General features: G+C 44.0%; 1 protein-coding gene across 5 annotated transcripts in view; it reads left to right on the top strand.

The window, feature by feature from the left end:
- ZNF236 (zinc finger protein 236) overlaps nt 1-16,919 on the top strand; it is a 139,471-nt gene that overhangs the window by 55,288 nt on the left and 67,264 nt on the right. For all 5 annotated transcript variants that reach the window (XM_053571725.1, XM_053571722.1, XM_053571726.1 and 2 more), the window contains exons 8-9: nt 4,242-4,445; nt 5,393-5,621. In XM_053571725.1, coding sequence (XP_053427700.1) covers nt 4,242-4,445; nt 5,393-5,621 — 433 coding nt within the window. The remainder of the gene's footprint in view (nt 1-4,241; nt 4,446-5,392; nt 5,622-16,919) is intronic.

Genomic DNA, 16,919 nt, shown 5'->3' on the forward strand with positions numbered 1-16,919 from the left:
CCAGTACATGTATTAAAAAATGATTTAACTCTAAACACACACAAGCACATAGGCACACATAGACATGCACACACTTCACAGGTGTACCTGCTCAGAATCACAGACACAAGCAGAGGCACCCACACATTCCACAGGTGCACAGGCTCAGAATCACAGGTACACACAGAGTTACCCACACATTCCACAGGTATACAGGCTCAGAATCACAGGAACACACAGAGATACCCACACACCCCACAGGTACACACAGAGATACCCACACACCCCACAGGTACACAGGCTCAGAATCACAGGTACACACAGAGATACCCACACACCCCACAGGTGCACAGGCTCAGAATCACAGGTACAAACAGAGATACCCACACACCCCACAGGTGCACAGGCTCAGAATCACAGGTACACACAGAGATACCCACACACCCCACAGGTACACAGGCTCAGAATCATAGGTACACACAGAGATACCCACACACCATGCAGGTATACAGGCTCAGAATCACAGGTACACACAGAGATACCCACACAGCCCACAGGTACACAGGCTCAGAATCATAGGTACACACAGAGATACCCACACATTCCACAGGTATACAGGCTCAGAATCACAGGTACACACAGAGATACCCACACACCACGCAGGTATACAGGCTCAGAATCACAGGTAGACACAGAGATACCCACACACTCCACAGGTGTACAGGCTCAGAATCACAGGTACACACAGAGATACCCACACACCCCACAGGTACACAGGCTCAGAATCATAGGTACACACAGAGATACCCACACACCACGCAGGTATACAGGCTCAGAATCACAGGTACACACAGAGATACCCACACACTCCACAGGTACACAGGCTCAGAATCATAGGTACACACAGAGATACCCACACATTCCACAGGTACACAGGCTCAGAATCACAGGTACATACAGAGATACCCACACACCCCACAGGTATACAGGCTCAGAATCACAGGTACACACAGAGATACCCATACACCCCACAGGTGCACAGGCTCAGAATCATAGGTACACACAGAGATACCCACACACCCCACAGGTACACAGGCTCAGAATCACAGGTACACACAGAGATACCCACACACCCCGCAGGTATACAGGCTCAGAATCACAGGTAGACACAGAGATACCCACACACCACGCAGTTATACAGGCTCAGAATTACAGGTACACACAGAGATACCCACACACCCCGCAGGTATACAGGCTCAGAATCACAGGTACACACAGAGACGGGCACATACCCCCAAGATGCTTTAGCTGAGCTTTAATCAATTGTTTCTTCTGTATTATCTTCCCAGTGATAAAAATGGCTAAGTCTAAGCATAGAATGTGTTATCTTAACAGTAGTGGGTGTTAAACAGAAAGTCTCAGAAGTCGCGATGTGTGCTTATGAATGCAGCTAGTTGGTAGTTTAAGTTAACAGCTGCCTCCTGTCAATAGAGAGAATAAGTCTAGTTAATACTCAGTTTGGGTCCACTTTAGTGTTTGTTTTTTTATTTTCTCACAATGTTTCCAGCTTCTGGTAATTTCTTCAGTTTACTCTTGATTGGGACAATGTTGTAAAACAAATAAAACTAGAGAGAATAGCTGTAGTTTAACAATTAAGTTTTGAAAATTCTATTTTGGGCTGAATATTTTTTAAAATAAAATTTTCAATGTTGTATAAATCAACCAAATTATTAGAGTTTTCATCATTTTCTTTGGCAGTATGCAAATCAAAATGTAGATGCAGTGAGCAACTTGGAACAACAATCCAGATAGTTTAAAAATTCATATTCTCCGGTGGCGCCTGTAGCTCAAGTGGCTAAGGCGCCAGCCACATACCCCAGAGCTGGTGGATTTGAATCCGGCTGGGCCTGCCCAACAATAGTGACAACTACAACCAAAAAATAGCCGGGCGTTGTGGCGGCATCTGTAGTCCCAGCTACTTGGGAGGCGGAGGCAGGAGAATCGCTTAAGCCCAGGAGTTGGAGGTTGCTGTGAGCTGTGACGCCACCGCACTCTACCCAGGGTGACAGCTTGAGGCTCTTTCTCAAAAAAAAAAAAAATTCATATTCTCAATGCAAACTGAGTGAACGCAGTCTCAGGCTTTAGCAAGCTGGGATCTGCCCGAGCTGCGTGTGAGCTGGCCTGTGAGAGCCTCATCAGGAGGCACGTGCTCTGTGCGAGGACTGCAGGGCTAAGTGTCCAGCTCTTGGCTTGACCCTGTATGTCTTCTGTTTTGCCTTTCACATTTTCTAACTCTTGGCCTTTTTGCTCTACTTTTGCAAGGTTTCTTTGACTTTATCTTATGACTCCTTTTTTTTTTTATTTTTTTATTTTTTTTTCCTCTGTGAGATTTTTAATTTTTGAGGGTTCTTCCTTGTGATCTGATAGCTCTTTTTCTGAGACTTTTTTTTCTGGTGTGATGCACTCTCTCTGGACCCTAATGAGCATTTTCTTTTTAAAAGAGGTTTTCTGCTGACTGAGTCACCTGTCCCTCATCTTCCCTCCTGCCCAGATTTTGTAATCTTGTGATCTGTGGCTGCCTGCTGGTGTGTGTGTGTGTGTGTGTGTGTGTGTATGTGTGCGCATGGGAGCTGTGTGGACGGTGGGCAGCCCGTGCGGGAGCTGCCTGTGGATGGTGGGCAGCCCGTGCGGGAGCTGCCTGTGGGCGGTGGGCAGCCCGTGTGGGAGCTGCCTGTGGGCGGCGCCCACTGACTTTCTGAGTCATGGGAAGTGTGTGGCAGGAACTAGTCCTTGCAGGGAACACTGTGGCAGAACGCAAAAGGCTTTAATAAGTGCCACAAAAGGTGCCCTGGTTCTCCCAGATACTTTATTTTTTTTAGCTTTTTTAGAAGTAATCCCTCATTTTTTTTGCCTAAATGTAGTGTCTTCCTGCCACTTTTTCTGTGGAGGAAGGTAGGGGGTTCATTTCAGTGTAAATATTTTTCTTTCTTTATTTTTTTCTAAGCTAATAGACAATTTTTAGGAAATTTGAGCACAAGGTTAGAGAATTCCTGTGCTCTCTTCCCTCGAGCCCTCAGGTTCCGATTACTGGCACCTTACACTGGTGTTGTGTGTTTGTTGCAACTGGTGGGTAAATAATGACGTGTTATCGTTAGCTAAAGGCCATAGTATACATGGGCATTCACTCAGGTTGTACCTGTCCCCACTGTACCAGCCTCACACAGAGCACCGTCCCTGCTGTGCTTACCTTGGGTACAGCATTCTCCCTTTGCAGGAGTCAGGTCAGCTCTCTCTTCTGTCTAGGGCCTTCTTAGACTTTCTTGCCTGTTGTGTTACAGAGCATTTATCCTTCCAGTCTCCCTGGGTTTCAGAAATCTGTTAGATTTTTTTTGACTAGTGGTTTTTTTTTTTTCTTAGACAGTCTCACTCTGTTGCCTGGGTTGGTTGCCATGGCCTCATCATAGCTCACAGCAACCTCAAAATCCTGGGCTCAAGTGATCCTCCTGCCTCAGCCTCCTCAGTAGCTGGGACCACAGCCACCGCTGGCTAATTTTTTCTATTTTTGTTGGAGACAGGGTTTTGCTCTTGGTCAGGCTGGTTTCAAACTCTTGAGCTCAGGCAGTTCTCCCTTCTTAACCTCCCAGATTGCTAGGATTACAAGCATGAGCTATCACGCCTGGCTCCTTCCTTACTTAAAAAAAAAAGTTTGTAGGGCGGTGCCTATGGCTCAGTGGTAGGGCGCCGGCCCCATATACTGTGGGTGGCAGGTTCAAACTTGGCCCCTGCCAAACTGCAACAAAAAATAGCCGGGCGTTGTGGTGGGCGCCTGTAGTCCCAGCTACTCGGGAGGCTGAGGCAAGAGAATCGCTTAAGCCCAGGAGTTGGAGTTTCCTGTGAGTTGTGATGCCACAGCATTTTACCCAGAGCGACATAGTGAGACTCTGTCTCAAAAAAAAGTTTGTAACTTTATGCTTGTAAATTCTTTCACATCATTTTAATGGGCTGACAAGAAGATGAAGGTTTGTGTGTTCAATCTGCTATCTTGAACTCTACTCCCACTTAAAACATTTTAAAAAAATGGTAGTTGAACAATTCTATGAGTGTGTTCTTTTAAGAGCCGATATTGTGCCTAATATAAAAATCAGCGACTCATCATATTTAAAATTCATGTTGAGATTTAATGCTGTAAAGAGGGTATTGCCTATTTATTTTTTTAATTGAAGAACAAACCTGTATTTTTAATGAAAATATTGCGTTTTCAGGCCACACTTTTTCAGACGTTACCTCTTCAGCAGACAGAAGCTCAAGTCACGTCAGCCCCAAGTCAGCAGAATTCTCAGGCAGTGACTGATGTCATCCAGCAGCTTCTGGAGCTCTCGGAGCCGGGGCCAGTGGAGTCGCACCCATCCCCTCAGCCTGGGCAGCAACTCAGTATCACAGTGGGCATCAGCCAGGACATCTTACAGGTGAAGCACGTTTGCCCGAGGGCGCGGAATCTGTGCATGTGTGGTCTGCAGAAACCAGGCGGTCACTGAAGACAGACGTGCAGGGCTTGTCGCATAGTCGTATTCTAATTAGAAAAATTACCATGAGACAAATAGGCTTACCTAATTGCTATGGACATTGCAAAATTCTAAACGATTTATTAATCTACAAATTAAAAAATTTGAAAGCCCTTATTTTTTCTCTGTAAGTGAATTTACTGAATGAGAATAGGCCTTTCAGAACTAGATCTGTTGATAGATTGGAAGAAATAATTTGTTCGTAAGGTTCTGGTGTATGATTTTGAGATGGTTGTAGGTGTTTATAATTCTGCACATGTCAGGACTTGTCCAGTGTCTGTGCCTATGCAAGAAGAGGGGAGGGGAGCGCAGCATTATGGGGGAGTGGTGGAGGGGAGGGGAGCATGGAGCTCAGTGACAGAGGGGAGCGAGGGGAGCACAGAGCTTATTTCTACACTGAGGTGCCTTCCCCTCACTTTCTCCTCTGGTGTTTGTTAAACTGACCTCCCTGCCTTCATGCTGAGAAATTGGTCAGGAGCATAGGAGTCTGGGGATGTTATTACACAGTCAGTATCTTAAAGGTAAACCTAGTGTACTTTATGCCCCAAATAGGGACCTATTTAGAGACAATGACAGTTGTCTGGGGTAAGATTTCAAAAAATAAAGTTAATTAATTCGTAAATGGTTGTCACATTTTGGGTGGGGATGAGATATCAGATATCAAAAGGGCTGTTACAGCCTCAGGGACCTGGAACCCTCACGTGTGTGTGATCACTTGGAGTTACAGATTTTTATTTCCTGGGGTGCAGTTAGAATTCTATAGGTATAGCTTTGTGAGATCTTTGTGACTGATTTTGGTAGGCAGATTTGGGCATCGTCTCTTCTAACCTTTTAGTTTTGTTCTGTCTTAGCAAGCCTTAGAAAACAGTGGGCTGTCTTCAATTCCAGCTGCAGCACACCCCAACGACCCCAGTCATGCCACGGCTTCTGGAACGCAGATTCGGGATCCAGACGTCTCCAGTGTGTCCCATGAGCAGACTAACCCCGGAGAGGCGGAGCAAGAGAAAGAACAGGAGAGCTCAGAGAAGTTGGAAAAGAAAGAAAAAAGAATTATAAAGAAGAAATCACCATTTCTACCTGGTAATTTTTATAGGCTTTAATATTTGGACATTTTAGATAGTATATGGCTTGTTTTTAAGAAATATTCCGCTCCCTGAATGTTCGACTCTCGCTGTAGTTGATTACTGTTTAAAAAGGATTTCTTACACTTCTTTCTTTTCTTTTCTCATCTTGGTGAGTTCCTCCCGACTAGTCCACAGGGCCTGAAACCTGCCTTGTCCCTGCCGTTCTGTCAGCTGTGTCTGGGCGTCTCCTTTAGGCTCAAGCCCATTGCTTTCCTTCCGTTCTTGCCCCAGAGGCTTCCTGGGTGTGGCTGTGGTCCTGGTATCTCCTGACCAGTGTTTTCCTCCTGTCCCATCTAAATGTTGCCTGAGCAGGTGTCTGCCCCAGCCCAGCTCCCTCACGTGCCTGGCCCTTTGCTGTTACGTTCATCCATCTCTTGGCTGCTGAGTCCTCCATGACCTGTCCACCCTGCATCTCCAGCTTCCCTTCCCCTGCTCTTCTGGGTACAGACTCACATCACAGTCAAGCTGGATTCCTGCTGTTTATAAACATTCCCGTGTCTTCAGAACATCATGCTTTTCTGCAGGCTGTCTTCTGCTTCAAGACTGTCTTCTTCCTGATCTTCCTCTGTTCTCTGCCAAATCTTGGTCATCCTTCAAGGCCAGCTAACTATTGCCTCTCCCCACCTTGTGTGGCACTTAGGCTGGTCCACGTTCTTACATCCGGTCCTGTGAGCTGTTGTGCAGATGCGGTCTGAGGTGTTTCTGCATAGCTCCTTAGCTGGCTCTGGTCTGGATCACATTCTGTTCACTTCCAAATGTCCTGCAGAGCACAATGTGGCTGTTTGCGCAGGAGCAGACATTCACTGACTTGTTCTTGGGTAAGATAGATACCCATCTTTTGGGCAGAACTGTCCCTATGAAAACTTTTTGCGGGGGTCTTGCTGGGAAGCATGGAGTAGCATTGCCGTCTCTGTTAGTGCTGCCTCCCTAGAGTGTACCCTCTCGTTAACCGTGTGATGGTGAGCTCCTTGTTTGTCCAGCTATGTGACACTAGTCCTGCTCTTCACCTTCATCTGGCCCTTTTCTCTTCAAGTGAAAAAGTGCTGGAACCTACACAGTTTATGCTGCGGGGTTTCCAGGAGCCCCACAGGGTGTAGTGCTTGGGTGTTGCTGTTATACTGTGCAAACCCACTGCCTTGGGAAGGGTTTCTTCTGAGGCCCCCGGGCTGTTGTCTTTAGTTAGGGTGCTAAATTAAAGGCGCTCTTACACGTGTGCAGGCTGCTGGGTAAGGAGTGATGTCAGACTTCCCTCCCTGAAAATCCCAGGTAGCAACAGCCCCTGAGACTGAGAAGGTGGGCTTCACTGCAACATGCCCCTTCCAGACCTCCAGATATCACAGCGGCTTTCTGAGCTTCCTCCTCTGCACCCCCACTAGCCAGGGAGTTCAGGGTGGAGTTGCAAGGGAGCTTCCTGCAGTGGTTCTGATTTGGAGTGCTCTGCACACTGAGTTTGTAAAGATTATGTGCATGACTTTCTGAAATACTTGAATAAATTAAATACATACATAGAGGACTGAGCAAGTCTATGCACTTCTAGTAATTTTAGATTAAATGGGATCCTTAGTGCAAGTTGGAGCCAGCATTTTTGTAAAAAAATAAATAAATAAAAAGATGATCTCTTTTCTGATATTGTGATTGGGGGCATGTTTCTATATAAAGATAGCTCTTTTGATGAAAATTTTCGATGACCAGTACACTTTTAGCATCGTGATTATGTCTGAAAATACTTCTCCAAAGACAGAATATCATTTGATGTCCTGGGAAGACTGTGAGCAAAACCATTCTTGAATCATAGTCCTAACATTTTCTTAAGTGCTTATAATTAACCTTAATTATATCCCCAAGTTGGACATACTCTGCCAAATCAAGTTATTACTGTTTGATTTTTCAGTTTTATCAGAATGAATATTTTTGGTAGAATTTGCTTTGTTTTTTTTTTTAAGAGGTTTGTATAATAAAATTTCAGTAAATATTTTTATAATTGTCATACACCTTGTGACAGATAAACCATTGTGAATTTTTAGTAAAGTTTGAAATTTATTGTAGTCAAGCATTGGCATTTTAAAAATCATAGTGGAAAGTGTTTTAGAAAGCTGATGATTTGTTCCTTTAAGTATGAAAATGGTGTAACTATTTTGTGTGGAAACTCTTCTGAAAGTTGTTGCAGACTTGACTTTCTTAGACCAAACAGTGTGGTTTGTGAACTGTTTTCTCCATGACTTGGGGTCATTGCTGTGAGCTCTGGTTCGTTGTGTTGTGCTGTGACAGGGGGGCGTCCTGCTGCCCCAGTGCAGTATGTAGGCTCCAAGATGCTGTGGTTTGTAGGCTCACCTGCTTTTGAAAAATAAATGTATTAACCCTGAGTGCTGTTTCTAATTTCCTGTAGCAAGCCTTTTTCTTTTTCTTCTTGTAACATGCATGTGATTGTATCTCTGATAGGCTTGATTTTTCTAATTGTCTCTGTCCATGGGTTCCACATTTGTGGGTTCAGCCGATCACAGTTTGAAAATGTTTCAGGGGGAAAAAAGGCATCTGTACACATACAGACTTTTTTCTTGTCATCATTCCCTAAACAATACAGTACAACCTTTATTTACACAGAATTTTCATCGTATTAGGTGGACCAGCAATCTCGAGATGGTTGCAGGTGTGTGGAGGCTGTGCACGTGTTATGTGCAAGGCAGGCACGTTGCTGTCTGTGGGAGATCCTGAACCAGTCCCCCATGGAGACTGAGGGCCCCTTAGTTACATTTGCTCTTGGTCAGATTCTTTGCAACCTTTGCAATTTTTCTATAAATAAGTACATGAATATGTTTGGATTTTTACATATGCTTTGAATAATTCAAGAGATCTTTTTATTACTGCTTTCGTCTTTTAGTATAAATTCACACAGATTACCTATTATTCTGTATTATTTCACAGTTTCTATATATGAATGTGTTTTAGAAAACTTTCAAAAATTCTTATTTATTTGGACATAGATAAATGCAGTTTGAAAATTTAACAGTTTATCTTATTTGTGTAAAATTCTTTGATAGTAAAATATTAAAAGTTCATGAGATTTTCTTTGGGTTCTGTTTTGAATATTTAATTCGGTGTAATTTTTATCGTTCTTTAATTTTTTAAGATGGGGTAATCTAGTTTGAGCTGAGTGCCCGTCATCTACTAAATCTAACATACTGTATAAATACACAAATATTAAAAAGAGTAATGACCTACTAGGAGTTTGTAATGTGAGTGAAGAGTCCCATCGACAATGCGTAGCAGTGTAAAGTCAGATAGAGTAATTTTCAGATTACACTTAGGACGTCAGGTGATTGCTCCCTGCAGGAAGTGCCCTGACTTTAGAAATAAGCTGCTGGGCCGTGTGAGGAGAGCAAAGGCATCACTGAGATGGTGGAGGAGAACCAACTCCATCACTGAGATGGTGGAGGAGAACCAACTCCATCACTGAGATGGTGGAGGAGAACCAACTATTGATACTCCCTCTGTGAAGCAAGCAGCTGTGGAGTTAGATTTAGATGAGACAGGAGAACCTTCTGCTCTAAGGATCACTTTCGCAATTGCATTTTAAGTGTTTTCACATATTAACCATTTTGTAGTATTAAATTTTGTTAGGATATTGCTATTAATTATGCAACCCATACACTTAGATGAGCGTGTATTTGGCTGTAGTCATGCACACAGAAATTGTGCACAGGTCACAAGAGGCAAGTTTTAACCATTCTCTGTTACCCAGGTTTACATTTTAGAAGGGACTTGAAAAGTCATTTACTGTCTTCCCCATAGATCCCTGTTTCCTTTTTCTGTTGGATTGTCTTTTTCTTACTGATTTGTTACTTTATTGTTTATTGGTGTTTCAAATATTTTCTTCAGTTTGAACTTCTCCTTTTACTCTTTTTAAGGTATTTTTTTCTTTTAGGTATATTTTGATGAACATATGAAGAGAAGCTGACTTTTAATGAAGTTGTATTGATTGGTCTTCTTATTTATAGTTTGGGCATCTTGTGTTAAGAAATCTCTCCTTACTCATGTTAAATTTCCTCATGTGTTCTAACGAAAGTACGTGTGTTAAGATTTGGCTTTCATGTTTACTTCGTGAGCTCACCTGGAATTTATTTTTGTGTATGATAAGAGGTAGGATTGAAATTTGACTTTCTCATGTTTGATAACTCGTCCAGCACCACCGATGGAGATACCTGTCCTTTCCCCTGTGATGCGTGACGCCAGTTTGACGCAGGCCTGGTCTTCCTCCAGGTGTGTCCAGATCTGGACTCCGGGTTCTGTTTCTGACGCCACTTTGACGCAGGCCTGGTCTCCCTTCAGGTGTGTCCAGATCTGGACTCCGGGTTCTGTTTCTGACCCCAGTTTGACGCAGGCCTGGTCTCCCTCCAGGTGTGTCCAGATCTGGACTCCTGGTTCTGTTTCTAACGCCAGTTTGACGCAGGCCTGGTCTCCCTCCAGGTGTGTCCAGATCTGGACTCCTGGTTCTGTTTCTGACTCCAGTTTGACGCAGGCCTTGTCTCCCTCCAGGTGTGTCCAGATCTGGACTCCTGGTTCTGTTTCTGACTCCAGTTTGACGCAGGCCTGGTCTCCCTCCAGGTGTGTCCAGATCTGGACTCCTGGTTCTGTTTCTGACTCCAGTTTGATGCAGGCCTGGTCTCCCTCCAGGTGTGTCCAGATCTGGACTCCTGGTTCTGTTTCTTTGAGTTACTGTCAGCACCACAGCATCTCCGTTACTTCACTGCTCTTGAAATGCATACAATAGATTATCTTTCATTCTCTTCGGGATTATCCTGGTCTTTAGCTACAAAAATTGATGTCTTTGAAATACACTTGTCTCTTGGTGCTTGTGGAGGTTTAGTTCTAGGAACCCCATGATACCCAAATCCACAGATGCTCAAGTCCCAGATGTATAATGATGCAGAATCTGTGTATAAGCTACATACATCCTCCTGTACTCTCCATCTCTAGAGGATGGGTGACACTTAACACGATGTAAATGCCACAGAAGTAGTTGTCACACTGTATTGTGTAGGGAATAATGACAACAGAAAAATACTTGCACATTTTCAGTACAGATCTACTTGTCCCGAATATTGTTTGACCTGTTGGTTGAATTTGTGGATGTGGAACCCCCCAGATAAAAAGGGCCAACATTACCATTTCTTTTGTATCTTTGAATGTCTCTCTGTTGATGTCATTTGGTTGGTACACAAAGCTTCTGCAAACCTTCTATTAGACTTACTCTTTTACCTTCCTTTTTTTGTTTTTGTAAACTGCCTTTAAGTTCCCATTTGTTGTTGGTATATACAAAGGTAATTAACTTTTGTTTATTGATTTTAAACCTAACGTCCTCCTGTTTTAATTTTAGCAGTTTGTGGTGACACTGGGCTTCCATGCAGACAACTGTGTTGTATGTGAAGAGGGACAGCCTTTCTGTCTAGCGGCTTGGACTTTTCTGGTGTCGTGAGAAGCATCGGCAGGGGTCTGCCTCCTTCCTGATTCTTAAAGGGGATGATTAGTGTCTCATACCCGAGGTTGGCTGTTTACTGTAGGTTGGTTATCTTTCAGAGTTAGGATGTTCTCTTACATTGTTACTTTTGCTAAGAGGTTGCTCTTTTCCGTCTACTGCTACGATCATATTTTTAATGTCCAATGTGGTAAATTAGAATAACTGATTTAGTATGGACAGAGAATGCATTTTATCTGGGCTGTGATCTTTTATCCTTTCCTTTTCTTCCTTTATATTTTCTTTTTTACACATTGCTGGATTCACTTGACCAATTATTGTCTTTATTTTGTTTTGATAAAAATTATATCATACCAGCATCTACTTTTATGTATTTATTTTTAAAAGTCCAGAATATTACAGGAGTACAGATGTTTTGGTTACATAAGTTGCTTTTGTACAGTTTGAGTCAAGCCAATAGGCATGCCATACTCAGATAGTGTGCATGGTGCCCATTAGCTGTGAATTTACCCGTTTCCACCCCCACCAGCTTGATTTCCAATGAGTGTTCATCCATATATGCACACCAGAGTCGATCAGTTAGTTCCAATTTAATAGTACGTGTGGTGTTTGTTTTTCCAATCTTGTGACACTTTACTTAGAAGAATGGTCTCCAGATTAGCCTTTTCCTTTAATTAATTAATTAAGCCACTTTCTCTGGTAGAATATACATTGGCATTGAAACAATTTAAAGAACTATGATTACTAACTGCAAAAAATTAGTTTTAGTTGTATTCCATCTTTACTTTTATCTGCATACACAAAAGACGATGAAGCTTTTTAACATTAGTATTCAGCATTGAAAACAAGTACACTGTTTTCCACTGCTGTGGTCTTCCTGAAGGACTTAAAGTTTCAAGTTAAAAAAAATAAGGTACTGGGATAGCTCTGCTGTATGTTTTAACAGTGCTTTTACATAGAACAATTTAAGTCAGCATGCAGGCGACTTCTCTTATCACATACCTATATTTTAGGGAAGATTATACCCATTTCAACTTCCAGGCAAATATACTGCCATAAGCTAAAAGCAGTGTTAAAAATACCAATGTGAATGGCACAAAAACAGTGGTCCATCCTAAGTCACTGGAACTCCTGGTCATGGACAGAGGTGGGGAGCACCTTAAATAATTTTTTAAAAACTTCATCCTTGGCTAGACACAGTGGCTCACACCTGTAATCCTAGCACTCTGGGAGGCGGAGGCAGGTAGATTACTTCAGCTCTCGGGTTTGAGACCAGCCTGTGCAAAAGAGAGACCCCGTCTCTACTAAAAATAGAAAAAACTGAGGCAAGAGGATCACTTGAGCCCAAGAATTGGAGGTTACGGCGAACTATGACGCCACGGCACTCTATTCAAGGCAATAGCTTGAGATTCTGTCTCCAAAAAAACAAAAAACAAACCAAACAACTTCATCCTCATGTCACTGAAGTGCTTGATGCCTGTCCTGAACTGTTTCTGGAATGACTTGCAAGAGGGCAGGTGTCCCTGGAACCCTGCACGCATTCTGGGCTGCATCTGAGTGGACTGTTGTCCAGATGAGCCAGTACAGTTGGTACGTCTGTCAGCGCCCAGATGTGTCCTGAAGGTGCTTGGAGCCACTTGAGAGTAATGTGCTGGTCACAAGATAGGCAAGTCCCTCTGGTCCCTCTGTCCCTCTTCTGAGTTCTGCAACTTTGAAAGACAAGTTTCTGTGCAGTTGAACCTGGCATTCAGCTGCTCCTCTGGTGACAGTGACCTGCACTTGCTCGCTTGCGCTCTCCTGTGCTTCTTGGTTTGTCATGCCTCTGCTCTTTCCACTGCCAGCGGCTGTGTGAGGGGAGTGAAGTGACTCCTCCCCACACCTCTTCTTGGAGGCAGCAAGCTGTGTGTTTTCTTCTGCTGGTTGGAGCAGCTTTTCAACAGCTGCATGAGCAAAGCAGTGAGCACCTGCCACTGATCCGGGCTCCTGTGTCCCAGCCTTGGCTGGAATCTGCTTGGCAGGAGGAAGAAGCTCACGGGGTCTCCCCCTGCACAGTCTCCAAACACAAATCTGAGCAGACTAAGGAATGGAAGGGCTTTTCCCCCAGGCAAATAACCCTGATGTGACAACCCGCAGGAACACCCCCCTGAGGCTGTCCTCTGGCAAGGCGCCCTGAAGGTGGCACTGTCTGCAGCGGTCCTGATGAACCAGCATGCCCTCGCTGCTTCACAGTCAGCTGGTTGTGCAGGCTTTGCTGGGTCCCCTGGCAAGCCCAACAGCGTGGTTGAGACAACTGTCTCCTAGAGATGCTCACCTGCCTTCACCTGGTACCACAATCAGGTCTTCTAACAGAATGTAAACTTTTCCACTAGGGGAGTCAACAGTTTCCTCATTAATGCTTGCTCCCTTTCTAAGTCTGACTGCTATTTGCCGCCAATCATTAGCACTCCAGCTGTCTCATAAATACATACTTGACTGTGGGTATTCAACAAGGATTAGCAACCATTTTCAGGTGGAGAAAGTGCTAGTAAGTCATGTTCTGTTCAGAATATCCTCAGTGAAAGGGTCTGTTTGTTTCGTGAGAGGGCTGACTAGTCGAGATGGCAGGTGAGCAGTTAGTTCTGCGTTCACATGCATCGTGTAATGCACCGAGGCTCAGCCTAGAAAACTTCATATGTGACAAACTGCTCGGAAGAACTCTGGTGTCACAGAGTTGTGCTAATAGGAGCTAACTCCTGATGTTACCGGAGTCTAAATCATGTCCTGTGAAACACTAGCCATCGAACCATCACCTCCACGGAAGTGTGGTAATACCTGGGCCATTCGGTGAGACATTCTGTGTCAGAAAGCAAGAAGATGGCTTGGGCAGCTGTGTTTCATATAAAGGTCTTCTCTGGCTGGGGAGTCAGCATATGAGCTTGAAGCCAAGAAATGAGTATCTTCCTAATCAGTTATTGAACAGCAGTTCTGAATATTTGTACTTAATGAGACTTCACTTTGCCTTCATTGAGTGTCATCTGGCCTAGAATCTGCAATACTTGGCAGGCTTCAGGCCAATCCCAGCCCTTTGTCAGAACCAGCATGTAGGTTTTGCCCCAGAAGAGCACATCCCCTTCAGCTGCTGTACTTGGAGTTTTCTGATTACAGTAGGCATCCTCCGATCTCACAGAAGAATCCACAGACGTCTTTCTGGCCACACCATCCCACCTGCACTGCCCAGGGCCAGCTAGCAGGGTGCAGCGCTCGCCCTTATCACCCTCTCCCTCGTGCTCAGCTGATGCCCAACACTAGCTGGCTGGGCCAGGTCCTCTAGAGTGTTCTCCTGCCTGGGAGCCAACTGGACCGTGATGAGAGCACATCTAGGCTATTTCCTTTTCTTCCAAGAACTCTTCTGTGGCAGGTAAGGCTTACTGTAATCTAGTCCTGTCCAAATCTCAAGGTCTGACCCTGTGATTCTCACCAGACGTCCCACACCTCAGCAGTGTTCAACTTGCTAAGAGGATTAAAGCTGCAGCCGGCACCTCTGTGGCCTTGCCATTTCACACGTGGGAATTTATCTATGGGGACACTTCTAGAAGTGGCAGAGATTTCAAAGGGTAAATTCTATGAATATTGCTTTGTTTTAATTTTAAAATAGTTTTAACAGAAATGTTTCAAAAACAATATTCCCCCAAATGTTACAATTTTACTACATTTGCTTTACTTTTTTTTTTTTTTTTTATATTTTTTTTTGTAGAGACAGAGTTTCACTTTATGGCCCTTGGTAGAGTGCCGTGGCCTCACACAGCTCACAGCAACCTCCCAACTCCTGGGCTTAGGCGATTCTCCTGCCTCAGCCTCCCGAGTAGCTGGGACCACAGGCGCCCGCCACAACACCCGGCTATTTTTTGGTTGCAGTTTGGCCGGGGCCGGGTATGAACCCGCCACCCTCGGTATATGGGGCCGGCGCCCTACTCACTGAGCCACAGGCGCCGCCCTTGCTTTACTCTTTTTTTTCTTTAGAGACAGAGTCTCACTTTATCACCATCACTAGAGTGCCGCGGTGTCACACAGCTCACAGCAACCGCCAGCTCCTGGACTTAAGCGATTCTCTTGCCTCTGTCTCCCGAGTAGCTGGGATGACAGGCACCCGCCACAAAGCCCGGCTATTTTTTTGTTGCAGTTAGGCTGGGGCCGGGTTTGAACCTGCCACCTTCCATATATGGGGCCAACGCTGTACTCACTGAGCCACAGGCACTGCCCCCATTTGCTTACCTTTTTACCTGAATTTTCAGAAAGTGACTTATAATGTTTCTTTACCTCTAAATACTTCAGTATGTATTTCCTAAAATCAAGGACGTTTTCTTACATAATCATAGTGGAATCATCAATATCAGGAAATTAAAATTGATCCAAGGTCCAATCTACAGACCTTATTCAGATTTCATTATTTATGTAAGTAAGGTGGTTGATAACAAAACACTTGTACATACCTTTATAATTTTGATAGACTGTAGCGGCCTGTATGGCCTATGGCTAGGAGTGAGAGTTATAAGAAGTACCTGTATAGCTCAATAATGGAACACCTTGGTGAAAAGGGCAGGGAGAGGGATTTAGCTCTCCTAACAAGCATGAGAGCTCGCGACATGAGAGCATTGGTGACTTGGTGGTGTTGAGAGGCAGGAGATCAGACTTATAGTAGGCTGCAGGAGAAGGCAGTCGGGAGCATGCACATTCTATCACAGATGTGCTTACTCTGACTCTGTCTCCTCTCCTGCCTGCAGAAGCACAGCTTCTCTCTGCTGAAGACCACTAAGCTCTGCTAAAGATTAAGATCTATCTTACTAAGAAGACCGCTTTACTCTCTGAAAGACTATCCCCCCCATCTCAGCTAAAGTAAATAGCCTTCAGGCATCTAAGAGCAATTGTTCCTAAGCAAAGATAGCACAGCTGTCCTTGTCCAGAACATAACTAGATAGGCTGGGGCCAGAGACCAGCCAGTCCCAGGCCTTGATAATAGATGTTTACAATTTCCTTTCATTGAGTTGCGTGGATTTATACACCCAACAGCACTGTATGGAAGTGTCTGTTTCCTCATGGCCTGTACAAGCAATTGTTTTCAAAATTTAGGGAAATTTACTTGGTGGGCGTCACCGTCATCTTGCTGGTTACTTATCTGATGGGGGCAAGACATGATTGCAAGAGAGACTTTACCTAATAATTGCAATCAGTGTAACCTGGCTTATTGTACCCTCAATGGATCCCCAACAATAAAAAAAAAAAAAAACAAAAGAAAAGAATAACTCGATTTAATAAAAAGAGGATTCAAAACAAACAAACAAAAAAGGCTATCAGTTTTCATTGGTATTTCTCTTTTAAGGAGTAAGGTCAGGAAACTTTCATGTTCAAGAGTAATTGTATTTTTCCATTAGACTAATCTTGGTTTGTATCGGCCATGATATGTTAAAGATAGTAGTATTTTGTGAGCTAAATTTGTGGCATACAGTTGATCCTTGAAGGACATGGGTTTGAGCTATCTATTGTTATATGTGGATTTTTTCCACTTATATGTGGATTTTCATTCACCACTGCCCTTTCTGAGACACAAAACCAGCCCTCCAGTTCTTCCTTCTGCTCAATGTGAAGATGACACGGGTGGGGACCTGAGGGAGGAGCCCCTTCCACTTTATGAATAGTCAGTGTATTTTCCTTCTGAGTCTCTTAGTAACTTTTTCTTTTTCCTAGCTTACTTGTAAGTAAGGAAAAAGCTTACTTGTAAGCTAGGAAAAAGAAATTGTTGTTTGG

The sequence above is a fragment of the Nycticebus coucang genome, chromosome 19, assembly GCF_027406575.1.
Source record: "Nycticebus coucang isolate mNycCou1 chromosome 19, mNycCou1.pri, whole genome shotgun sequence".
NCBI classification, from domain to species: Eukaryota; Metazoa; Chordata; class Mammalia; order Primates; family Lorisidae; genus Nycticebus; species Nycticebus coucang.